The sequence below is a fragment of the Castor canadensis genome, chromosome 12 (genome assembly GCF_047511655.1).
Source record: "Castor canadensis chromosome 12, mCasCan1.hap1v2, whole genome shotgun sequence".
In the NCBI taxonomy this organism is placed as follows: Eukaryota; Metazoa; Chordata; class Mammalia; order Rodentia; family Castoridae; genus Castor; species Castor canadensis.
Genome location: NC_133397.1, coordinates 47,462,276 through 47,489,614, shown reverse-complemented (window position 1 = coordinate 47,489,614; position 27,339 = coordinate 47,462,276). Strand labels below are relative to the sequence as shown.

At 38.3% G+C, this 27,339-nt stretch overlaps 1 protein-coding gene across 13 annotated transcripts in view; it reads right to left on the bottom strand.

The window, feature by feature from the left end:
- Eml6 (EMAP like 6) overlaps positions 1–27,339 on the bottom strand; it is a 258,414-nt gene that overhangs the window by 121,732 nt on the left and 109,343 nt on the right. For all 13 annotated transcript variants that reach the window (XR_012439685.1, XR_012439686.1, XR_012439688.1 and 10 more), the window contains exons 5-6: positions 15,327–15,512; positions 13,384–13,519 (exon numbers count right to left, since the gene is read on the bottom strand). Coding sequence is in view for 9 of the 13 variants with exons in the window: in XM_074049718.1 (XP_073905819.1) it covers positions 13,384–13,519; positions 15,327–15,512 (322 nt within the window). In the remaining 4 variants the exon portion in view is untranslated. The remainder of the gene's footprint in view (positions 1–13,383; positions 13,520–15,326; positions 15,513–27,339) is intronic.

Sequence of the window (27,339 nt, the reverse complement as noted above, 5' to 3'; positions counted from 1 at the left end):
TGGGTCTGTCTGACTGTGCTATGGTATGTATGCACTGTGCTGAAAGTCACGAACTTAGTCAAGGAAGCTACAGAGAAACTACACTATAGTGCAGCTGAAAACAAAGCCAACATTGGATAACAAACCAACATCCCAAGACACAGCTTCAGGAGAAAGTTACTTACTAATGATGCTACCCTATAAAAGTGGTAGAGAAGATTGATTGACTAGATGTGCAAATTTCAGTGTAGGAGCACAAAAGTATTTTTTAAAAACAAGGTAATATCACACCCTTAAAAAACACAGGAACTCTAGCATTAAATCCCAAACAATATGGACAAAACACCTGATAAAAATTTTAAAATAGTGATTATAAAAAGGCTCAATAAGATCCAAGAGGATAAAGATATAGACAGCTAAATGAAATCAGAAAAACAATTCAGCAGAAACGGAGATTTTGTTTGGGATTTTTAGGCAGGCACTCTTACTGCTTGAGCCACTCTGCCAGCCTCTAAAAAAGAGAGATTTCAAAAAAAGAGTTAAATAGAACTCTTAGAAATGAAGATCTTAACAAATTTGAAAGTCTCAACAATAGAATAGATCAAGTAGAAGAAATGATATTTGAACCTGAAGACAGGTCTTTTGAAATATATATGTGTGTGAATATATACACATATTATATGTACATATTATATATATATATATATGTATGTATATGTATATATGTATATATGATGAGGTAGGTGGGGCAACATGGCAAATTAAAAGCTTCCTCCATTTGACTCCCTGAATAAAAGGAGTTAGGGTGACTATATTCTGAACAGAGAAAGAGAGGAAGGGCATTGGGAATCACTAAAGAGGAACAGGGCGGCTGAAAAGTATGGAAAAACAGGGAAAGTATGAAAGAGTCTTCAACTCAAACTCCAGTTCATTTGGAGTGAGGGGAAGCTCAAGCCACAACCACAAGGTAAGCCAGGTGGCCCTGGCAACAGACTGGCTAACCAGCCAAAGGATAATCCCATACTTAACCAAGTGCAGAGATCTGGTTTGACAATGACTACTCCTATATTCAGGCTAGCATTGAAGAAAGACATTTTGTTGCTCCCCATATCTTGGCATGCTATAGTGAGGCCCCATCTTGAGAGGGAGCCTAATGTTTGAGACTGAGCTACTCTGGGAACCTGAAAAAAAAGAACAATCATAGCTTAGGGAGCCTGGGGACATCCTGCCGTGGTATCTGAGTGGAAGACAACCACAAGAGAGGTCAAGGGGAGGGGGAAAGTTTGACATAGACCTGCTAAGAAGTTTAGCAGTAAGGATCACAGGTAGTGAAGGATGTGGTGGTCAGTGGCCCTATTCTCTCTAGTAAGGACCAGGCCCCTTAACCAAGCCCATGGTTGGTGAAGAGCTTGCCTCTGCCTCCCAGCTAAATGGGGGTTGCTACCAGGAAAGACAGAGCTCTGATTTCTGGTCCCACAGGTCATGCAATTTACAAGCCTCTTCTCTCCCTCAGGGTAGTTAACTGCTAGATGGTGAATGAAAGCACTGAAACCAACAGGAAGAGTGCCTGAATCCCTTAATTCTCTCCCTCCAGTTCAGAACTCAGTGCATTGTTTGCACCCCTCATTCTCCAATACATTAGTGGGACACACCTAGGCTTGGATGCTTGCTGTTCCTAGAAGTACAAATAGTGCAGCAAGTGGGAAACTGTCTGTCTATAGGCTTCAAAATTCCTTTCGTCCAGCAGCAGCTCCCAGTACAAAAAAAGGGAAACTTCTGCCCTGAAGCAGACAATAGACCCTTGACAAGCCCAGTTCTTGGTCATTTAAAGAACCAATTTCTACACTAGGAACTGCAAAAGACTCCAGCTAGTTTTTTTCTCTCTGAGTGGATCAGGCCCAGTCTCCTGAGCATATGGTCAAACATTTGGCTAATGAGGTATGCTCCCCAGTCCAGTGGTGAGAAACTATATAGCAACACTGCCACTACCCAGCCTTGCTAGAACATTGTTACTATTTCAACTTCAGTACTTCAACAAATGACTTGGGCTCATATGCATAAATCTCAACAGAGAAACACAAGAAATATGAAAAATTAGGTAATATGACTCCCCCAGAAAATCAACAATTTCACAATAAGATGCAAATGATACTGAAGTGAATAAAATCTCAAATAATTCAAAAGAATGACCATAAGAATTATAAATAAAATTAAAGACAACATGAATAAGTATCTTAATGATCACTAAAGGATACAAATAAAAAGCTGAATGAAAGAAGGAAGACAAGACAGGATATGAAAGAGGTATTCAATATTGATATAGAAATCTTGAACTAAAATCAAATTGAAAATCTGGAAATGAAAAGCTCAATAAGTCAAACAAAAAGCTCAGTCAAAAGCCCCATTGATAGGTTGAATCAAGTAGAAGACAGACTATCAGGGATTGAAGACAAAGTAGATGAATTAGAACATTCAGAAAATGATTAAAAAAAGAAAAAGAAAGAACAAATGGAACATATAAGACCTCTGGGCAACCATTAAAAGATCAAATCTATGAGTCATGGGCATGGAAGGAGGAGAAGAGGCACAGAAAACATATTAAATAATAGCAGAAAAATTCTCAAATCTTGAGAAAGAGATGATTATCAAAGTATAGAAGGCTTTTAAGACACCAAACACACAATACCAGAAAAGACCCTCTCCACATTGTATTATAGTTGGACAAAGTATAAAGAATATTGAAAGCTGTAAAAGAGAAGTGCCAGGTCACATAAAAAGACAAACCCATCACAATAACAGGTTTCTTATCAGAAATTCTAAAAGCCAGGTCTCAGAATGATACACTTCAATCCCTGAAGAAAATAATGCCAGCCTACATAACTTGATTCAGGTACACTATCTTAATTGAAGGAAAAATAAAAAACCTTCCATGAAAAACAAAAACTAAAGGAATTCATTACTACTAAGTCAACACTGCAGAAGATATTTAAAGGAATCCCACACACAGAAGAGGAAGAAAGCCCAATAATGAAAATACAGGAAAGAATAAATCTCATTAGATGAGTAGTTGAGCAATGAGGATCAGGAAAGACTCAAACATTACAAAAATAACAAAATAACAGGAATACTTTTTGCTTTTTTTATTACATTATTGTTGTACTGGGGGTACATTGTGGCATTTACAAAAGTTCTTACAATATATCCTAGTTGAATTCTACATACAGTTCAACAATAACTCTGAATGTTAATTGCCTCCATTCTCAGATCAAAACACATAGACAAACAGACTGGATTAAAAAGCAAGACCAAACTATCTGTTGCCCATAAGGAATTCACCTCACTGACAAAGACAGAGAGGGGCTTAAATTGAAAGAATGGAAAAAAAGCAAGCCAGTGGAGCCTGAAAGCAACCAGAAGTAGTACTAATATCTGATGAAACAGACTTCAAACCAAATTAGAGGAGACAAAGAAGATCACTTCATCTTGACAAAGGGAACAATCAAGAGACTATAACAATTGTGAACATAAACACACTGAACAACAGTGCACCAATCACACAAAACAAACACTACTGGCATAAAAGCACAATAACACTGGGTGACTTCAGTATAACACTCTCACAAACAGGTTATCCAGATCAAAAAATAAAATACTTCAGAATAAATCAAATGGACTTAAGAGATATCTACAGAACCCAACAGTCACAAAATACACATTTTTCTCAGCAGCTCATAGAACTTTCTTCACAATGATTAGGACATAAAGCAAATCTTAACAAATGCAAGAAAGTTGAAATAATGTCCTGTATTTTATCTGACCACAATGGAATAAAACTAGATATTAACAGAAAGAAAAACTAGAGAAAAAATACAAATACATGAAGACTGAAAAATATACTTCTGAATGATCAGTTGGTCATCAAAGAAATAAGAAGGGAAAATCAGAAAACTAGAATCAAATGAAAATGAGAACACAACTTACCAGAACTGTTGGGGCACAGCAAAGACAGTGATAAGAGTAGTGTATAGCTCTGAGTGCCTACATTAAAAAATCTGACAGATCCCAAACAAATAATTTATGATGCTCCTCAAGGTCTGTGGGAAAAAAATTTAAAAAGAAGCTACCAAAACCAAAATCAGTTAATGGAAAGAAATATTAAAGATCAGGGCAGAAATTAATTACATGGAGACTAAAAAAATGATATAAAAAATTAATGAAATAGTCCCATACTGAGAGAGAGAGAGAAAGAGAGAAGAAATAAATAAAACAAAGAGTTGGTTCTTTGAAAAGATAAACAAGATTGACAAACCCTTAGCCAAACTACCAAAAGAGGACACAAGTTAACAGAGAAAAAATAGGTGACATTACAATAGATACCAATGACATCCAAAGGATCATTAGGGACTATTTGAAAACTTATATTCTGATAAATTGGAAACTTTACAAGAAACGAATAAATTTCTAGACAAATATGACCTAGCAGAACCAAACCAAGAGGCTACAAAGAACTCAACCAGAGTTATAACAAGCAAGGAAATTGAAACAGTAATAGTCTTCTAACAAAGAAAAACCCTGGATCAGATGGATTTACTGCCAAATTCTACCAGATCTTTAAAGAGGAACTAAAAATGTTTCTAAAACTCTTCCATAAAACAGAAAGGGAAGGAATGCTACCAAACTCATTCTATACAGCCAGCATTATCCTGCTATCAAAATTGGATATGGACACAACAAGAAAAGAAAGTTATAGACCAATTTCCTTCATGAACATAGATACAATAAAATACTTGCAAATAGAATTCAGTAACATATTAAATGAACCATACACTCTGATCAAATTTGTTTAATTCCAGCAATTCAAGGATGATTCAACATATGCAAATCAATAAACATAACATAGCACAAAAGAATAAGGGACAAAAATCACAACAATCTCAAAAGATGTAGAAAAAAACCTTTGACAAAACTCAACATCAATCACTTCATGATTGATGAAGAAACTAAGCATAGAACATGTATAAACATAATAAAAGCTATAGATCTATAGGAGGATCAAGGTTCGAAGGCAGCCTCGGTGAACAGTTTGTAAGATCCCCATCTCCAAAATAATCAGAGCAAAATGGACTGGAGGTGTGCTCAAGCTTAGAGGGTCTGCTTTGCAAGTGCAAACCCAGTCCTACCAAAACAAACAAACTAACTAACTAAAAACAGATCTCCCACATGATCCATGTAGTTGCTTCTGGTTATACATCCTAAGAATGTGAAATCAGCATATCATAGAAATGCCTTCACACCCATGTTTACTGCAGTACTATTCACAGTAGCTAAGATAGCTATGGCTCAACCTAGCTACCCATCAAAAGATGAATGGATAAAGAAAATGTATACACTGTGGAACACTACTTAGCCATAAAGAAGAATGAAATTCTATAATTTGCAGCAAAAGCAATGGAAATGGAGGACATTATGTTAAGTGAAATAAGCTAGACAGGAAGACAACTGCCACGTTTTTTCTTATATGTAGAAACTTAAAAAAAAAAAAAAAGCTAACCAAAATGTAGAATAGTGATTGATAGAGGTGAGAGGTACAGATAAAGGGAGGAAGGGTCTATTTGATCATTTGTATGCATGCATACATGGAAATACCACACTGAACTCCATTAATAAACATTATCCAAAAATTAAAAATAAAAGCTAAAATAGAACATTGTACTTAAAATCCATATCCCTAGTTTTTTTCTTTTTTTTTGGTTTATAAAAAAGATCAGGACTAGAAGTGTGGCTCAATTGATAGACCAAGTGCAAAGCCCTGAGTTCAAACTCCATTACAGCAAAAAGAAAAGAAAAATTCAAGGCAGTAACAACAAATCTCTCAACCAAGTGCAGGGACCTTCTGAGTACAGGGCCCTGCGTAATCACCTAGATCTCAGGCCAAAGAAGGCACCTGCCTGGGGAGCTTGAGATTACATAGATGCTGTGTGGAGAGCACTTAGCACAAAGGACAGCATGGAGCTGGCACTCTGGATGGGGCTTTGCTGTAGGAAAGTGTCAGGGCCTCTAGGCAACAGGGCTGGGGCTGCTCCTCCATCGGTTTTGGTCCTCATCACAACCACAGGTCCTGCTTACAATCTCTGCCTGAGATTTTCAGACAAATTTCCAGACAAATCTCTTACAGTGAAAGTTATGCTTGTTAAAAATCCCTGGTTATTTCAAAATCTACCCCATGGAATCCAAGATCTTATAGCCACAGGAACTTTGAAGGATCCATAGGACCATGGAAGACAGAAACCCATAGCCTCCCACCCAGGGGAGGAATTCCAAGCTGTCTTGTATACAAAGCTGGATCAGCAAGTGTGTTTACAAAGGAATTACCCCCAAGAAAGAACAGCCAGCCAGCCCTCTGCTTGTCTGACATACACAGAAGTCTGAGCAAACACCTCCTTGTCTCCAGCTCCCACACCATATGCCCCTGCTGCACCTCTACCTCTGCAGAACAGTGAGACAGGAGGGCCCAGCCTGAAGAGGAATATGACAGAAGACTGTGACAGAGGCCAAAGGGATTAGAGAGGTGAGGAACAAAGCCACCCAAGGGACCAGGGGAGCAACAGGATGTGCTTGTTAAGCTTCTTTTGTGAACAGAGTGTTCAGATTTCAGTTGGTCTTTTGAATATTTTACACTAGGGCTTCTTGACTGCGACACTATTAACACTTGAGGCCACTTCATTGTGGGGACTGTCCTGTGCCCACAACTGCCAATCACACTTGTACAGTTGTGACATTCAAAAACATCTCCATACAATATTAAATGTCTAGGAGACTAAATCACCCCTTGTTGAGAATTGTTAGGCTACATGACCATTAAGATACTCTGAGGAAGAAAACTGGTAATAAGAAAAATGAAGGCCAGGCTCAGTGACTCACAACTATTCAGGAGACAAAGATCAGGAAGATAGAGTTCAAAGCCAGTCTTGGCAAAGACTTAGTGACATCCCATCTCAAGCCAGGTATGGTGGTGCATGCCTGTGATCCCAGCTACACTGGACATGGTAGTTAGGAGGATATTGGTACAGGTTAGCCCCTGGTAAAAACATGAGATCCTGTCAAAAAAATAACCAAAGCAAAAAAGGAATGGGGGTGTGGCTCAAGTGGTAGAGTGTCTGCATAGCAAGTGGAGGCCCTGAGTTCAAACCCCAATATTGCCAAAAAGAAAGAAGAAGAAAAATAAACAGGAAGAAAAACCTCTACCTGTCCCACGCTGTCTACTCTTTATGTAAGAGAGGAGAGCTCCCTAAGTGGACATGACACTCATTTCCTTAAACTCGATCCATGACCACCCACCCTGGCTCTTGCCAACCAAGCTTGAACATAGCAGGTTGACCCAAAGGAACCAAGTTATATGTTTCTCCTTCTGCATAGTTGTCACTTGGCTACCTTGCAGGGCTCTGCACTCCTGTTATAGAATGCAGTCTACTCACTCACCTGCCAGCTATGTCCAGGCACTGAGGTAAGTGATCAGAGGGCATCATGGAAAAGAGGTCCTTATCCTTGTGGGAACAGACAAAGGCCATGAGCATAACACATGGTAAGTTATATTGCATTTTACTAGATGAAAAGCAAACTGGAGAGAAGGGATTGGAATGCCAAGCAGAGGGAGACTGAGTGGGTTGCCATTTCAAGTAAAGCCATCAGGGCAGGTATCACTGGAGCAGAGGCTCAAGGAGAGGAGGGAAGTGGTTATGCAGAGTGTTAGGGAGCGTTTTGCAGACAGAGGGGGCAACCTGAGTGCAGAGCGGAAGATGTGAACCAGCCTGGCCTGCCCCACAGAGCAAGGAAGAGACAGAAGCTACAAGGCCATCATAAGGACTTCGACTCTTTGAGAATTATGGGGAAGCATCACAAGGTCTTGAGGAAAGGAATAATGGGATCTGGTTTTCATAAACTTTAAACAATCTCTTGAGTTGCTGTGCAGAGAGATATGGTCAAAGCAGGGACACAAATTATAAAGCAACTGTTGTAACTGATGTGAGAGGTGATGTTGGCCCAGACTAGGGAAGGAGCAGCGGACATATTGACAAATCTAAGGGGAATCTTGTATCCTGGGACCTTAGCCTCCAACATAGGTGCAGTGATTGGCTTAATGAAGGATCTCTCTGGATTTGGACTGTATAGTTCACTAGATACAACAACTATTCAGTAAATAGGTATTTGCAATTAAACACACAACCCTCCCCTAGTAAAATGTAATGATGACTAAAGCAGGCTTTCTAGAATGGCCTATCTGGTTCTTTGGCATGTGTCTGACACTTAGTAGATGCTTAACAAATGTTTGAGTAGACAAATAGCACATGCTGTATGAATAATCCTGCATTGATTTAGATACAATCATTTATAACCATTAACTCAAAGTATTTTGTCATCACAGAAATAATTCATTTTGGTTGACTTACTTTAAGAACTATTTTTAGCTTCTCTTGTCACCACTGTAAGTCATTTTAAACTTTGTTATTTTACCCAGATCATAAATTTGTTTTAAAAATCATCAGATTCAACTGTTATTAAGTTTGGTGTGAGATGAGGTAGAGCCCTAAGTCTGCAATTAACTTGACACTAATGAACTTCATTCTATCCATCCATAAGGTTGGAAAGTTCTTCTCACTGCATCCAATGTCTCTCCCAGCCTGAAAATCCCAGAATTTGATATTCACTGAAATATTCATTGTCGTCCATCCCATCATCTGACATCCTTTGGTGCCAGGTGCAGCTCAGAATTCAAAAAGGTTTGAACTTTGGACTTATTATGAGTCCAATGGGATCTGAGGCTTAAATCACACATTTCTGAGGTGAAATGTATGAATATTCACATGTATGAAGACAGTAAATAGCCTCATGTCAGTTCAGGTCAGGTTTTGCTGCCCAACTAGTCATAAAAAAGTCATTTGGCTCTAAACTGTATGGCTCTCAGAACTGCAGATAGAAGATCTTGGATGCACTAGATGGTTGATTTGTATCATGAATAGTTATTGCTAAAGAAAGTTTATTTGAACACTCAGCAAAAATCTGGTCTGTCACAAAAGGTTTACAAGTCACTGTAGTAACTAAAACACTACAACTCCCTTGACTGAGGAATGGTCTTCCTGATTATGTGAGGGACATTTTCTTTGACTAAGCCTTGGGGAGGGAAGAAGGAACACTGAGAATCAGTCTAGGCCTTACTGATTCCTGTTGATATGCACATGACCCATCTCTAAGCTGATCCACCCTGCATCTAAAGTAAGGTTAATAGCTTTCACTGGAAGTCAAATGTCTTAATTCAAACTTGACTACAAAGTTGTAAGAGAACTGATTAACAGTGTCTCTCTTTAATACAGCTTAGTTTTTTTGTTTCTGATTGTTTTGTTTTGAGACAGGGTTTCACTACAACGGACCTCAAGTTCACAATTCTCCTGCCTCAGCTTCCCAAGTCCTGCGATTACAGGCACGCACCCCACACCTGGCTAAACTTAGTATTTCTCCTAGTTCATTTAAAACTGCTCTACTACAGGGTGCTGGTGGCTCATGCCTGTAATCCTGCCTACTTGGGAGGCTGACATTAGGAGGATGGAGGTGCAAGGGCAGCCCAGGCAAAAAGTTTGCGAGACCCCCATCTCCAAAATAACCACAGCAAAATGGACTAGAGGGGTGGCTCCAGTGGTAGTGCACCTGCTTTGCAAGAATGAAGCCTGGAGCACAAACCCCAGTCCCACCAAAAAAACCCAAAAAACCGTCCATCTCTCTTGATGATGAACAATTAATAGAAATTAGAAGATGCGAATGTACACAGATTTTACATTTAAAAGCTTGGAAGTTGCCAGACCATGTTGCAGATAGGAGGAACAGTAGAAGTCTTTACAGATAGCATACTGTATCTTTATAAAGTCTTGGATTTCCAAATGCTAATAGTAGAGAGTTTCTAAATTTTAACTAACATTTTGAAACTTAAGGAACACAGAAAATTATCAGTACCATGTCATACAGATTGGGATGTGATCATAAATCACTTGTTAAATTTGTTTAGAAAGCCATTTGGCTAAAATGAGAAGTCACTATTTCCATGGAAATGAACTTGAGAGTCTTTGTGACACAAACAGAAAAAATATGGAAAAAGCTTGCATATGTCAATAGGTTCTTCTAAAAACAAAACCATCCATACCTGCAACTTTATGTCCAAACTGAGAGCAGGGAGGTTCTAACACTGCTTTGCCTGAATCTGCTTCTTTCAAATGCACTTCGTTTCCATTTTTGGGGCAAAACACAGGTAGAGTACAAGGTCAAGATGTCTTTCAGGGTGGGACAAAGTACCCCACAGGTCTTTTGGCCCCTCTGCCTTCTCCCTTCTGTTCTTTTTCTCACTGTCTCTTCTTCCCTATTCTTTAACCCATACTCTGCAATACTCGGAGGATCAAGGGTCTGTAATTGCCTGGCTGAAAGGGAAGCTGGGCCAAAAAACTGTTTACATGTGGGTTACTTCTAATCTCCTCAAATCCTACAGATTTTAGTTCCTTATTTGTGCTGCCTCTCCTGCCTCAATGTGGTGTTGGGGCATAACTTTGTGTGTTCTTGAGAGGTTGACCTTGTCACAAGGTTGTCTGGACAGCTGGCTGGCCTCAGAGGTCACAACAGGAGGCCTATTCTGAACACTGTCCTGGTCTGAGCTGTACAAAGTGGTTTCTGAATCCAACAACCTCCTTCCTGGCTTCTGCATGAGGATGACATCAAGACCTGGATGAGGGCAACATATAGCAGGCTTCCCCAACACTGCCCTGTCCACATAGGCTCAAGAACTCCCTGAGTTCAAGGGTCAGGTAGGCTGGATTTGGTTGTTACCAGTATTTCAACCAGGAGCCTTCTGTTCTTTTGACTCTAGATGTTTATTCTATTTCTCCACTGAAAGCTAGAAAGAATGCCAATATGTCTTTTGAAGTTTGGCAGTATACAGCAAGTTTCTATAACTGCCACCGAAAGTGTGTCAACTCAGGCATCTGGGGGTAGAGGATGAGGAGATTTTGGTGGGTGCTAATTTCTTTTTTTTAATAATATTTTAATGATTTAAAAAAACACAACATATTAAGCCCATGGTTTCACAGATATTATTTATCATAAGGAATTTTTTCAAAGATACATTAAAATCAAAGTAAAATATTAAGTAAACAAGAGTATTAGCAATGAACAGCAATTCTAAAAAGTAAGATGATGATGACAATCAGCTGAGCAGTGCCCTCTCCACTCTCCTGGGAGCTCCTTCCTAACTACACCCCTCTCATGACTCCCTTAGGCTTGAAGGAGAAGATTATATAACCCACTCTTTAAAAGCAGGTCCTCTCTTGCCCCAGAATATAGTACAATATAGTCTACAGACCCATTAGTCATCCATCTAGCATGCACGCCAATCCCTCCCTGATAAACTAAGTCCTGGTGTTGCAGGGTGTCACATCCAACAGAATGTGTGGGCTTGTCTTGGGCTCCACCTGCCCATGTGTGCTACCCAGTTCTGCGTTGATCCTGCCAAGGGGTGTGTGTGGGAATCTGTTGAGAAAGATACAAGATAGAAGACATCCCTGACTGTCTTCCTTTGACTCCAGGGACAGGAGGTGGCCATGGGGTTGACTGTGAGTAATCAGTACAAACCTCTTGTTATATAGTTGCTCATTAAGAGCCAGCTCCTAAACTTTGAGAGTCAGAGTCAACTAGTATCAGGTAGGAAAGTATAATAGAGCAAGTTAATAATGGCTCTGTCCTGATTCCCATGCTTTAAAATTTATACCTCAATTATGTGATACAATTTTTGGATGAGTTGGAGAAGTGACTGCTAAAAAGAAGTCATTATTTCAAATTGATGCTCCCCAACATTTACCCAGTATATGGTCAATAATCCCATCTCGAGTGTTAGCTCATCAGTTATCTAGGCACTGTTTTTTATACTACGTGTCTTGTACTACAGTTTTTGTATCAAATACTTTATTCACTTATTTATTTTTCAGCAATACTGGGGTTTGAACTCAGGGCCTTTGTTTGCTAGGCAGGCATCTCTACCACTTGAGCCACACCCAGTCCTGGTACTTTCTACCGAAATAGTTACATAAAGAAGCTGGCCTCTGAGTAGCAACAGAACATCTGGGGCAGAACTGCCCTCGGCTCACATAGAGGGACTTAAATGAAGAAGGGCCAGTGATAATAACTCCCCTCTAGACCTCTAAGGACTGTGGGTCTCATGTCACAGAGTCCTCTCTAGGAAGCCTCTCAGGAGATTTCTCTCTGATCTCAGAACCAGGAATGACTTCCTGTCACTTGAATGATGGGTAAGTTTTGATCTGTGGACCCTATGACACATGGCACTGAAAGTCATTCCCTCAGGACTGGCCACAGAGCCTTGAGCCAGGTCTGGAGCCCACCTGTGTTTAGACACTTTGTCTTACCTTTCCTATTTACATTTCTGCTTTAGTCTCTCAGACACTTAAATTCATCATCTGTAAAAATATTATAGCTTATTCTAATAATTTAAAAGATGTACCTAGGCCTCTTTGTATCCTACATGTGTGTACTCTGTGTGATCACAGCTCATATTTAGTGAGTGTTGACTATGCACAATGATGGATCCTCAGCACTTTCCAAGTGTATTTCATCTTCAGACAACTCTACACTGGGTGCTAGAATTACCCGCCTCTTTATAGATGAAGAAGTAGAGATCCAGTGGTGTTAAGAAATTTGACCAAGGTCCCAAATCACAAGTTAAAACTTGTATTTGGACCCAGGCACCCTAAATCCAAACCCCTGTTCTTAGCCCCCACTACTACAGTAGCTATTACTCTAAAGCTATTTGTAAAAATTAATTTCTTTGTCCCACTTTTACTATCATTACTTGCTTGTTTACAGAGGCTGGCACCGTCACATTTAGGTTGACCAACTTGTCTAGAATGTCTTAGCTTTACCACTGAAATTCCCATCTCTTGGGAAGCACTCAGCAGCTTTACCATACATTGTTTATCTTTGCTGTACAACCGCTGAAAGATATCTTTTTGTCAATTGGGGAAAAGGGTACCCACTTATTTTTAAAACACTGTTGATTTTTTATTTATGTTTATTCAAACTTCCTCAGATCTTTTATAGAATGAGTACAGAACTTCACCTTATATTTAACTCTCTTAAACAGAAATACAAGCTAGGCATGACGGTACACACCTGTAACTCCAGCACTCAGGAGGCTGAGGCAGGATCATGAGTTCAAGTCCAGCTTGGGCTACATAGTGAAGACCCTGTGTGAACAAAACAAAAACAGAAATACAGAACCTCGTATTGTGTTTAATACTTTCCAAGTTATAGGAATTAATATACATATTATTATATAATATTAATATATATATGTATTACCTTTATATCCTTGTTCTGTCTCCCTGAGATCAATTTTGGTTATTGGTTTGAAATCAGTGTCCCATAACCGTATACAACCATCTCGCCCACCAGTAGCAAAGCCTTCTTCACAAGCATACATGCTGAAGATTCCAGCCTGAGGGTTAAAATAGATAATACTCAATGCCGCGATCATTATAAATAAGCTTTATAGTTCAATCTTTTTTCTTTTTTTTTTTTTTGGTGAGACTGGGGATTGAACTCAGGGCTTCACTTGCAAAGCAGGCACTCTAGCACCTTGAGCCACACCTCCAGTCCATTTTGCTCTGGTTGTTTTGGAGATAGGTCTCAGGAACTATTTGCCCTAGCTGGCTTCAAATTGTGATCCTTCTGATCTCAGCCTCCCAAGTAGTTAAGATTACAGGTAAATAACCCCTAAAGCAAACTAGTTCCAGTGCTCTTTTAACATTTAATTTAATAACAAATTGTAAAAATAAAAAAACAAAAAAATTATTTAGGAGTACTCCGTTAAAGCAGATTGGGAAGTCATAAATTCCTATGTATGACAACTGAGCCTTCTGAGGAAAAAGTAAGATAACTATGGAGCTGTTTCATATAAGTTCCTGTTCCAAGTAGTCAAGTAAAGACATCAGGACTAGGAATGTGAACACTTTTACAGATGGGAAGGTGCCAACACATCTCAGTAGCTCAAGAAGTTATCACTGAGCCTAACAGAAAGTGCAGATAGCACTGAGTCAGCTTGATACTAATCATTGAAGATGCTCTTTTCACACTGAAATATTTTCCTGTAAAGAGTATCTTTAAGTTATGAAACTATTTGTCTTGACAAGTGTTACAAACATGTCATGTTGATGTAAGATTCAAGGTAAAGAGAAACTTGATTACTAAGGCAACTGCTTTTATGAATGAGGACAGATGCTGACCTCTTAATTGTTTTAAGAACTGCTTCATAAATTGGTCTTCAACATGGAAGGCAATGCAAGATCTAAGACTTCATAGCTCTCTTACTAAGAGCTGCTTAAGCTTTTTTTCACATACTAAGAGTTACATGGGCTAAGGGAATAGCTTGAGAGCCCTCATATGAGTGAGACTCTGGGTTCAATCCGCAGTGCAGGAAAAGAAGAGAAAGAAAAGAGAAAACAAAATAAAGGAAAGAAAAGGAAGAAAGAAAAGAAAAGAAATGGGGAATCAATTTGGAGACTGTAAGCTAAAGCTCTATTAGATTTCTCAGGATATTTTATCTAATTTCCATTCACCATAGTAGCCTTTACATCATTTGTCTGTCCTGAGCATTTCCATTGCAGGATTTGTAGATATAACAATGTAACCATTTGCATATGAGCCAGAATTGCTGAGTGTTAAAAAGTAAAGTTTGCCTTTGTTTTTACAGAGCAGACCACCAAGACAGAAGGTTATATCAATGGCGTCTGCCTTTGTGGAGCCTGTGACCCAGATGTGGAGGAGACACTCAGGCACCTCAGCACAGAGTGAGGAAAATCGACCTTGCCAACAGTGTAAAAACAATAGTTGTCCACAGCCCTCCTAGTTCAACTTTGGGCCAAGAGCAGCAGCAGAAGCATCCCAGGCCCACTGGGGCCCAATGTGCATGTTAACAAGATCCCAGGAGCTTTGTGGTCATATTACAATTTGAGAAGTGCCAGTCTAAAATGAAACTGATGAAGAAAAAGGTCTAGTCTTCTGTCAAACTATCTTTGATGAGTAACAACACTAATCAGCCAATTAATAGATAAGGTGGAAGCTAATTAACTTAGTATGCTTTTGAAATTTTTTTTTCAGATGAACAAAGATAACTTGGGAAATCTTCATAAGTGTTTTGGGAGTGTTTGTTAAAATCCTCTGATTCTATAGTAAAGGGGGGCAAGAAATAAAGGAAATTGTGACCTTAACTTAGTCAACCCCAAATTCCCATATGATATACTCACACTATGTGCTCCTTGAATGGTGCGGACTAAGGTGAGCCCTTTCCAGACATAGATGTCACCATTTAAAGCACCAGAGTAGGTGATGTCTTCTTTGGCACATGCAAGGCAAAGGATGGTCTGAAGATCCCCTGTTTTGCCAAATATCCCTCTTTTTGCAGTCAGAGCATTTCCACATAGTGTCCAGAACTAGAAAGCGATAAAAAAGATCCAAAAATAGAGCATTCTGATGCATTGCATCATTGGTATTTGGCCGATACATAGTATGTAATAAACATCTTAACTAAGCACAAATAAGTTGTTTTTAGTGACAATAAAGAACTAGAAAACATTTTAGCCTACCTCTGGAATCATGAGAAAAAAACTAAAATGATACTTTTTAAACTTTCACAATTTTGAACTGTCAGAATTTTGCTTAATGTTGAATGGCAATTTAATAGAAAATGCCAATGTTCTTAGAGTTGGAATAAAAAGTGGATGAGTCATGTTTTTGTTTAATTTTTTGACAAATTAAAAGGCTAGTGTAGGTTTAGAGGTTTAGAAATATAGATGACTATAAAAAGGAAAATTGAAATTATAACTTTCTGTTGGCATACTTATATATCATCTAGGCATTTTAATGTACACATACATATATTTAGAAATAACTGCAAACCTGAAGAGTTATAAATCTTTACTTTGGAAATGTTACAAATGTTTCTAAATATGAGTGATATTTTCATACAGACTAAGCTTTTTCATTTCCACACAGTTCATGTGGAAGACCACAAGTGTAAAGCTGAAGCTAGTTAACGATGGCCACAAAGACCCTCCCCCAATTTCATCAAAAACTTACATCTTTTTATATACTTTTTAATGTACATGCTTGTATGACCTCACTGCTAGTTACATACCCCTTCACGGTTTATAAAGGCTCTCTACATGTTATTTGATATTCTTAATACTCTTGAGAACAGGTCAGGACGGATTCTATTCTTATCCTCTTGTAGAAATGAGGGAAAACAGGCACACATGGTTTGCCAAAGGCAGATTTTTATGGGGATTATACATGAGAAACTACTGGAATCTTGACCTTTGCCTTGAGAACTTTATATCGAATAAATATACATAATAAAGATACATATGAAACAACGAACAAGAATTTTAAGGCAGCGTATTCAGATTATACACAACAGGCAAGGAAATTCAAAGCTAGAGAATCAGGTTATATTGAATGGCATGAAAAAGAATAGGATTTGAATCAGTGGAGAGCAGGAAATTGCATCTGGCTCAGAAGAGCAAGATTAGATGACTCTGGTGGCAGGAATGTATGAAGGGAAAAAAAATCACTGACAACCCTGATCTTTTGTGCCTGCAGCAAAAAACTGGTGGACCTCTCAGAGTTGCTGGGTATTGAAGGAAGCAGTGTGGGATGATTGTACCACCAGGATGGTGGGCAGGCGGGGACTCCAGCAGCTGTGGAGGTGGCTGCAGGGCGTTGCTCTGCAGGTCTTTCTTAGCGAGGGTGAGAGGCAAGTGTGCACCACCTGAAGCAATACACGATTCTCCTCTCACAGGGGAAAGTGGCAACTCTGGTGATTTGTTTCTTTGGATATTATTTTTGTTGAAGTATATGTCAAAAGAACAAGAGATTTGGGGAAAAGCTTATTAAGCATAAGCCTGAGAAAACATTTGTTTTAACTCAACTTGAACAAATGATTATTGGTTGCACAAATATGTTGAAGAACTTGCTGTTCGTGGTACACTTAAGGCTGATATTTTTCTTTCTCATTATGTCTCCTCATGCCTGAAGATTAATTAGAGAATGATTATTTGTCCTTTGACTTGGGATGTGTACCTCTGTCCTGAGTCACATATTTCTACATGGACAACCATAAAAAATAGAGAACATTATCCTCAGACTTGATCACACACAGATTTCTGACAAAAAATCACCCTGTCAAATGGTATAATACCCACATAAAATATTTCAAATAATCAGGTGATTCTCCTAGAAAGGATATAGAGATGTGATGCCAGCATAAGGAAATGTTTTTTGCAGAAAATGGTGAGTACTGAAATATTATCTCTTCTTGAGAACCACTTTCTATTTGGAATACAGTAGCATGTTAGGGTAGCAATGTACCACTAAATCCACATTTAAACAGACATTGTTTACCTTCTCCAGTCTCCATTCACAGACTGTAATGCAAATGGTTTTAGAACTGGCAGGTACCTTGAAGTTCATTTGGTCCTATGGAGTGTCATCATCTGTCTGCGCATCCGTCCATCCCCACCCCCACTCCCAGTCCCTTAAGCCTATGATTAAGACACTGGAGAAGGCTCAACATTATCCACAAACCTATATGCTCATTTGCTGTAAAACCAGTGAAGCTCAGCAGCTGCCATCTTGTAAGCATTCACTTCAGATCAGTGTAATTTGCCTGTTTGCAAAACATTGGAAACTTATGACACTAGAAAGGATTTTACCCTAGCTACAAAAATTTCACTTAAAAAATATTTTGATCAAATGCAAAGACTTTTTTTATTGTTTTATTATTCATATGTGCATACAAGGCTTGGGTCATTTCTCCCCCCTGCCCCCACCCCCTCCCTTACCACCCACTCCACCCCCTCCCTCTCCCCCCCTTCCCCTTAATACCTGGCAGAAACTATTTTGCCCTTATCTCTAATTTTGTTGAAGAGAGAGTATAAGCAATAATAGGAAGGAACAAGGGCTTTTGCTGGTTGAGCTAAGGATAGCTATACAGGGAGTTGACTCACATTGATTTCCTATGCGTGTGTGTTACCTTCTAGGTTAATTCTTTTTGATCTCACCTTTTCTCTAGTTCCTGGTCCCCTTTTCCTATTGGCCTCAGTTGCTTTTAAGGTATCTAAATGCAAAGACTTTTGCATTCAGCTTGTAACTGGAACCACTTGGTGTTAACACAGGATTTGGGGAGAATAAAAAGGTGGAGAAATCCTGAAGTCAGATGTAGAAAATATAGGTAGTGAAAATGTTAGGTGACCATTAGGGCAAACTCCTACATTAACAACCTTCAAAGTGTCCTTCCTTTGGTTGCAACTAAAATCTGTTTGGGAAAAGAAGCCATGCAGGCCCAGAAATATTCCTGTTGCCATCTTTCCTTGTTGAACAATGACTTAAACTGAACATGCTCAGTGGCATACATCTTGAATTGAGCATGCTTGGGAATGTGACCACCCCCAAAGTCCTCTCATATAAATATGTATAGGCTCCCTGAATAAAATCCCCATGCCCATTTTGGTAGAGGAGGGTACTGCTTTGGAAATAACTCCCATGCTCTCCTTACCTGCTGCAGGTAATAAGTCTTTCTCCACTCTGACTTTATACTCATCGAGAGGCAAACTCATTGTACTCAGTTATAAAACTAACTAATAAACCTGCTTAAATTTGTTGTGGATTTATTTCTAAACAAAATAAAGGAAGGATAGTTAAGCGGACATTTGCAGATTCTTCCACTTGAGGTAAATATGCTAAGTACACTAAATGTATTAAATATTACTAAATATGCTAAAACTTATAGTTTTAGTATAAGTTTAAGGATAAGCAGCTCAGTGTTATCAAATAAAGTTCTAGGATTTTATACTTCTGTTTTTAGGACTGATTAAAAGTTAGAATTAACCAAGGATGGAAAAAAATAGGGAAAAATCTAGAGAATTATTTCAAATAAACTGCTAATCCAGCTAGAATCTAATGAATGTGTATTTTTTGGAGAAAAGTTAAGCCAAGATAGACTATTAAAGAGAAAACTTCTCAGTGGGAAAAGCTCTACGCAGGGAGCCAGAGGCTGTGTTTATATCTTATGTCTGTCACCACTTTTGTGATGTTAGGAAATGGAAAAAGAAGTTAACATTACTGTACCCCTACTGGTTCCATACACCATTTAATTAACTCTTAATGAATTTAGGAGGTAGTAATCCCTGTTTCCTCAAGGATCAAGTAGAAGATACACAACCAGGGTTCCAAGTCAAATCCCCACCAGCGCTCCACCAGGTCTCAGCTTCCTTGTTGTGGAATATGCAAGTTCGATTAAGGCTCCCCAGACTAGGGTCCCATAATTCCAGAAAGCCACCACAGCCTAATGGAATTTGAGTTTGTCACAACTTCACACATTTCTTTACTTGTGGCTAAAAGAATAACTCAGTACTTCATCATATATTAGTCTGACTAGGAACTCATGTTGCAGATATAAATCTCTGATCCATTTCTTAAAATGCTAAGGCAACTATTATTTAATGCTTGGTTTAAGGTGTTGGTGAGGATGCGGGGAAAAAGGAACCCTCTTACACTGTTGGTGGGAATGTAAACTAGTACAACCACTCTGGAAAAAAATTTGGAGGCTACTTAAAAAGCTAGACATTGATCTACCATTTGATCCAGCAATACCACTCTTGGGGATATACCCAAAAGACTGTGACACAGGTTATTCCAGAGGCACCTGCACACCATGTTTATTGCGGCACTATTCACAATAGCCAAGTTATGGAAACAGCCAAAATGCCCCACCACTCACGAATGGATTAAGAAAATGTGGTATCTATACACAATGGAATTTTATGCAGCCATGAAGAAGAACGAAATGTTATCATTCGCTGGTAAATGGATGGAATTGGAGAACATCATTCTGAGTGAGGTTAGCCTGGCCCAAAAGACCAAAAATTGTATGTTCTCCCTCATATGTGGACATTAGATCAAGGGCAAACACAACAATGGGATTGGACTATGAGCACATGATAAAAGCAAGAGCACACAAGGGAGGGGTGAGGATAGGTAAGACACCTAAAAAACTAGCTAGCATTTGTTGCCCTTAACGCAGAGAAACTAAAGCAGATACCTTAAAAGCAACTGAGGCCAATAGGAAAAGGGGACCAGGTACTAGAGAAAAGGTGAGATCAAAAAGAATTAACCTAGAAGGTAACACCCATGCACAGGAAATCAATGTGAGTTAATGCCCTGTATAGCTATCTTTATCTCAACCAGCAAAAACCCTTGTTCCTTCCTATTATTGCTTATACTCTCTCTACAACAAAATTAGAAATAAGGGCAAAATAGTTTCTGCTGGGTATTGAGGGGGTGGGGGGGAGAGGGAGGGGGCGGAGTGGGTGGTAAGGGGGGGGGGAGAAATGACCCAAGCCTTGTATGCACATAAGAATAATAAAATTTAAAAAAAGAAAAAAAAATGCTTGGTTTATTTTGTGCCAAAAACTTTTCAATATAATGGTTCCCTTGGAAAGGAAATTACATAAAGAAGTTCTTCAGTGATGAAAACATTGGTAATCTTGGCACACATCACGAGCCACAGACCTTCCCAGCTCCCCAGCCCCAGGGCTCCATGGTGAACATTGCCTCCCCTGTCTACCCCTGACTGAACAGGACCCTTCTGTCACCCACCCCTGGGTTCTGCTCCCTCCAACCTCCCACCTACTCACCAAGGCTCATGCTTAAGCAGCATGGCTCTTATTGGTGGGATCTCTCTTTTTTTTCCTTAGAGGTTTTTGGGGGTTTTTTTGGCCTTTCTTACAAAATGTTATTTTTGAATGTCCCCCCCCCCACTTCTGAAATGTGGATTTTCTTTCAAACACATTTTGAGAAATATTATATAGTAAATTTAGGGACTCCCGTATTAAAATTTACAAACCTGTATTTCTAGTTCACCTAGAAAGTCATCAGCTTCCTGAAGGCAGTCTTTACCATTTCATAGTCTATCTGTTTGAATGTTTTAATCACGAAAGTTCAAGTAAATTGAAAATAGGGTCTGTGTTTGTTCCTTCATACAGTACAATCTCAACAAGTATTTATTAAGTATCATGAGGTTTTTTTTTGCTGATACTGGGGTTTGAACTCGGGGCCATATGCATGCTAGGCAGGCAACTCTATTACTTGAGCCACTCCACTAGCCCTTTTTTGTGTTTGGTATTTTTGTGATAGGGTCTGGAGAACTATTTGCCCAGACCGGCTTTTAGTCACAATCCTCCTGATCTTTGCCTCCTGAATAGCTAGGGTTACAGGCATGAGCCACCAGCGTCCATCTACGTCATAAGTTTTTTTGGTTTTTTAGTGTATGGTATGAAGCACAGGAGAAGGACCTTACAACTGCTACTGCAGTGGAAAGAACCTGGCTTCAGCAGACATTTCCTTAGGTTAAAGATCAGGTGTTGGGCTGGTGGAGTGACTAGAATGGTAGAATAGTTGCCTGGCAAGTATGAGGCCAAGTTCAAACCCCAGTACTACACACACACACACACACACACACACACACACACACACACACACACAAAAGACCAGGTCTTTGCAGGTGGATTGTATTGGTAGGATATCTACCTTTGAGTAGTAGACCCTCTAGACTTATGCTTTTGTCTCTTATTTTTTCATAATTTTTCTATTTAAGAAGTGATAACTGTTATCTCAAAATAATTTAAAAATAAAAGAGAAAGGCTTACAATCATCCATTAACTTACTACTCACAGATAGTTGTTTACTATTTGATGATATCTTTCCAATGTATTGTCCACACAAAAATATATTTTATTTTTAAAAAAAAATTCTAAGCCAGAAGTAGACTGGACTTCCTCACTTACACTTCTTGAATATCTCCTGTTATCATTAAGTGACCATCTAAAACCCAATTTATAATGATTATAGTACAGTCCATCATACGAATATACCATATTTTCTTAAGCACTAGGGGCAGTTAGGTGGGCTTAGGTTTTCTTTTGTCTGGTTTTATTTGCTATTGAGAAGTTTTCAGCAATGAATCAGCACTGGGAGAAACTCCAAGTTATGAAACCACTGGGACACAGGGACTTAGCACTATAAGGTTATGGATAAATGCTATGAAATTTCTGGTATGAAACACCATAGTCATTTACCCCTCTATGAGCCAGGCTTTAGAGCACTTCTTCACAGAATCTGTGCCAACTGGGTACAATTTAATCATGATTTTGACATATTAAGTTTATTCTTATGTTTATATTCTTTAATTATTAAGATTTAGCATTTTCTTGTATCTATTGGCCAATAGTGTTTCATGTCAGTTGTCATGTTCTTTGATTCTTACAGATTTGCTGGAAGTCTTTACATTTTAAGAACTCACTGGTACCTACTATACTTATTGTTTATACTCACTACTTTATGGTTTCCTCTTTGGGATTGGGGTATACAATATTTTAAAAATATTTTTATAGTTGAATCTACCAATATTACTCCTTATGGTTTCTTTCTTTGCTTGCATATTTAGAAGGACCTTTCCCCAACTTGAAAGCAGATGAACATTTACCTACATACTCCTCTAGTTATTTTATAGTTTTCTTTAAACATTTAACTCCTTACTTCATTTAGAACTTATGTTAGTTGAATATGAAGTAATATAACTTTCCCCTCAAATATTTTCAGTATGCAATGACTAAAGAGACTATTATTATATTTTAATTTGTCATGAAAGTTAAGATTTATTTCTGAGACTTAAAAAATTGTTTTGTTGACAATTCTTTACTGCACATTTGAAACCAGGGCCCAGAGGACTTGGAGCAGCCAGTGGGGGGATTCCAAGATGGCGGCTAGAGGGAGGAAGCAGAAAGCATGCCTCCTAAAGTGAAACCTTGGAGAGACGCTGGAGACCCACCTTGCAGGCAAGGCCACCAAGTAGAGGCAAAACTTTGACCCCTCCACACCTCCAGCCTACACAGAGCATGTCCACTTCACGTTGAACGGAGAAACCAGGAGGGCCCCTGGGCCACCGCCAGATGCCCGCACCCAGACGGCTTGGGAAGATGCGGACCACAAGTTTACGGATGATTAGTACATTGTCTCTCCCTGTTTATATCTTTGAAACATTTTTGTTTCTTTGTTTTTTTTTTTTTCTACTTGTTTGTTTTTCCCTTTTCCTTTAACTTCTTTCCATTCCCTCTCACCCTTTCATTCTAAATATCACCAGTGCTATTATTACAAGCCAGAAAATACTTAATTGCACACAGTACAGGGACAATAACAACACCAAGGGCAATGACGGGAAGACAGAAAACACAGGGAAACCAGTTTCCCCACAGCAAAAAAATTAATACAGGAACCAGAGGGAAATGAAGAAAACAAATACTCAGATCCAGACTACAACAAAATGAAGATAAACTATGCCAAAGAACCCAATGAAGCCCACAAGAATAATCTAAAAGAAGAAATACTACAGGTACTCAATGAGAATTTTAGAGATGATACTGGATATGGTCAACCAAAATGTACAGGAGACACTCAAGAAATTCCAAGACAACAAAAATAGAGAATTTGAAAAAGCAAAAGAAGAAATAAAGGAAACCACAGAAGCACTGTATAAACAAAAGTGAAACAGAGAACACAATTAATAAAGAGATAAATGCATTCAGGACAAAAATAGACAACATTAAAGAGGAAATGACCCAGGATATGGAAAACCTCAGAAAAAAGAACGAAACAGAATTGCAAAACAAAACGGAAGGCCAATCCAGCAGAATAGAACAAACAGAAGACAGAATCTCAGAACTTGAAGATGAAATGGTAATTAAAGGAAAAACCGAAGAACTATTAATTAAATAACTCAAGACCTGTGAAAAGAAAATGCAAGAACTCACTGACTCCATCAAAAGACAAAACTTGAGAATTACAGGCATCAAAGAAGGAGAAGAGGTACAAGCAAAGGGAATGCGTAATATATTCAACAAAATAATAACAGAAAATTTCTCAAATCTAGAGAAATCTATTCCCATACAGATGCAAGAGGCCTCCAAAACACCAAACAGACCAGATCAAAATAGAACTATTCCACGACATATCATCATTAAAACAACAAGTTCAGAAACTAGGGAAAGAATATTGAAGGCTATAAGAGAGAAAAAACAAATAACATACAAAGGTAAACCCATCAAAATCACAGCAGACTTCTCAACAGAAACATTAAAAGCAAGAAGAGCTTGGGGTGAGATCTTCCGGGCACTGAATGAAAATAACTTCAACCCCAGGATACTCTACCCAGCAAAACTATCATTCAAAATAGATGGAGCAATAAAAGTCTTCCATGATAAGCAGAAACTAAAACAATATGTGACCACAAAGCCACCACCACAAAAGATTCTTCAAGGGATTCTGCACACAGAAAGTGAAACCCAACATAACCATGAAAGGACAGGCAGTACCAAACTACAGGAAAAGAAAAAGCAAGAAAGTAGATAGTAACCTCAACTTAGGTAAACACAATCAAACTTTCAAACAACTAAGACAACTAAATGACAGGAATCACTATATACCTATCAATACTAACACTAAATGTTAACGGACTTAATTCACCCATCAAAAGGCACCGTTTGACAAAATGGATTGAAAAGGAAGAGCCAACAATTTGTTGCTTACAGGAGACCCATCTCATTGACAGAAATAAGCATAGGCTTAGGATGGAAGGCTGGAAGAAGATTTACCAAGCCAATGACCCCCAAAAACAGGCAGGAGTAGCAATACTTATCTCTGACAAAGTAGACTTCAAACCTACATTGATCAAATGAGATAAAGAAGGACATTCCATACTAATAAAAGGGGAAATACACCAAAAGGAAATAACAATTATCAACCTATATGCACCCAATGTCAATGCACCCAATTTCATCAAACATACCCTGAAAGACCTAAAAGCATATATTAACTCCAACACAGTGGTCGTGGGAGACTTTAACACTCCATTATCATCAATAAATAGGTCATCCAAACAAAAAATCAACAAAGAAATCCAAGATCTAAAATATACAATAGATCAAACGGACCCACTTGATGTCTACAGAACATTTCATCCAACTTCTACACAATATACATTCTTCTCAGCAGCCCATGGAGCCTTCTCCAAAATAGATCATATCCTAGGGCACAAAGCAAGCCTCAGCAAATATAAGAAAATAGAAATTATACCGTACATACTATCTGATCACAATGCAATAAAACTAGAACTCAACAACAAAAGTAAAGACAAAAAACATGCAAACAGCTGGAAACTAAATAACTCATTCCTTAATGAAGAATAGATCATCGATGAAATAAAAGAGGAAATTAAAAAGTTCCTGGAAGTCAATGAAAATGAAAACACAACCTACCGGAACCTATGGGACACAGCAAAGGCAGTCCTGAGAGGAAAGTTTATAGCAATGACTGCATATATTAAAAAGACTGAAAGATCCCAAATCAATGACCTAATGATACATCTCAAACTCCTAGAAAAACAAGAACAAGCAAATCCCAAAACAAATAGAAGGAGAGAAATAATAAAAATAAGAGCTGAAATCAATGAAACAGAAACCAAAAAAACCACACAAAGAATTAATGAAACAAAAAGTTGGTTCTTTGAAAAAATAAACAAGATTGACAGACCCCTGGCAAACCTGACTAAAATGAGGAGAGAAAACACCCAAATTAGTAGAATCAGGAATCCAAAAGGCAAGATAACAACAAACACCATGGAAGTCCAGGAAATCATCAGAGACTACTTGAAGAATCTATATTCAAATAAATTTGAAAATCTTAAAGAAATGGACAGATTTCTAGATACATATGATCATCCAAAACTGAACCAAGAGGAAATTAATCACCTGAATAGATCTATAACACAAAATGAAATGGAAGCAGCAATCAAGAGTCTCCCCAAAAAGAAAAGTCCAGGACCTGATGGATTCTCTGCTCAATTCTATCAGACCTTTAAAGAAGAACTGATACCAACCCTCCTTAAACTGTTCCATGAAATAGAAAGTGAAGGAAAACTGCCAAACACATTTTATGAAGCCAGTATTACACTTATCCCAAAACCAGGCAAAGACACCTCCAAAAAGGAGAACTATAGGCCAATCTCCTTAACGAACACTGATGCATAAATCCTCAACAAAATAATGGCAAACCAAATTCAACAACACATCAAAAAGATTATTCAACACGACCAAGTAGGCTTCATCCCATGAATGCAGGGGTGGCTCAACATACGAAAATCAATAAACATAGTAAACCACATTAACAGAAGCAAAGACAAAAACCACTTAATCATCTCAATAGATGCAGAAAAAGCCTTTGATAAGATCCAACACCATTTCATGATAAAAGCTCTAAGAAAACTAGGAATAGAAGGAAAGTACCTCAACATTATAAAAGCTATATATGACAAACCTACAGCCAGCATTATACTTAATGGAGAAAAACTGAAATCATACCCTCTAAAATCAGGAACTAGATAAGGATGCCCACTATCTCCACTCCTATTCAACATAGTACTGGAATTCCTAGCCAGAGCAATTAGGCAAGAAGAAGGAATAAAAGGAATACAAATAGGTAAAGAAACTGTCAAAATATCTCTATTTGCAGACGACATGATCCTATACCTTAAAGACCCAAAAAACTCTACTCAGAAGCTTCTAGACATCATCAATAGCTATAGCAAGGTAGCAGGGTATAAAATCAACATAGAAAAATCATCAGTATTTCTATACACTAATAATGAACAAACTGAGAAAGAATATATGAAAACAATTCCAATTACAATAGCCTCAAAAAAAATCAAATACCTAGTTGTAAACCTAACAAAGGATGTGAACGACCTCTACAAGGAAAACTATAAACTTTTGAAGAAAGAGATTGAGAACGACTATAGAAAGTGGAGAGATCTCCCATGCTCATGGATTGGTAGAATCAACATAGTAAAAATGTCTGTACTCCCAAAAGTAATCTACATGTTTAATGAAATTCCCATCAAAATTCCAATGACATTCATGAAAGAGATTGAAAAATCTACTGTTAAATTTATATGGAAACACAAGAGGCCACGAATAGCCAAGGCAATACTCAGTCAAAAGAACAATGCTGGAGGTATCACGATACCTGACTTCAAACTATATTACAAAGCAATAACAATAAAAACAGCATGGTACTGGCACAAAAACAGACATGAAGACCAGTGGAACAGAATAGAGGATCCAGATATGAAGCCACACAACTATAACTAAC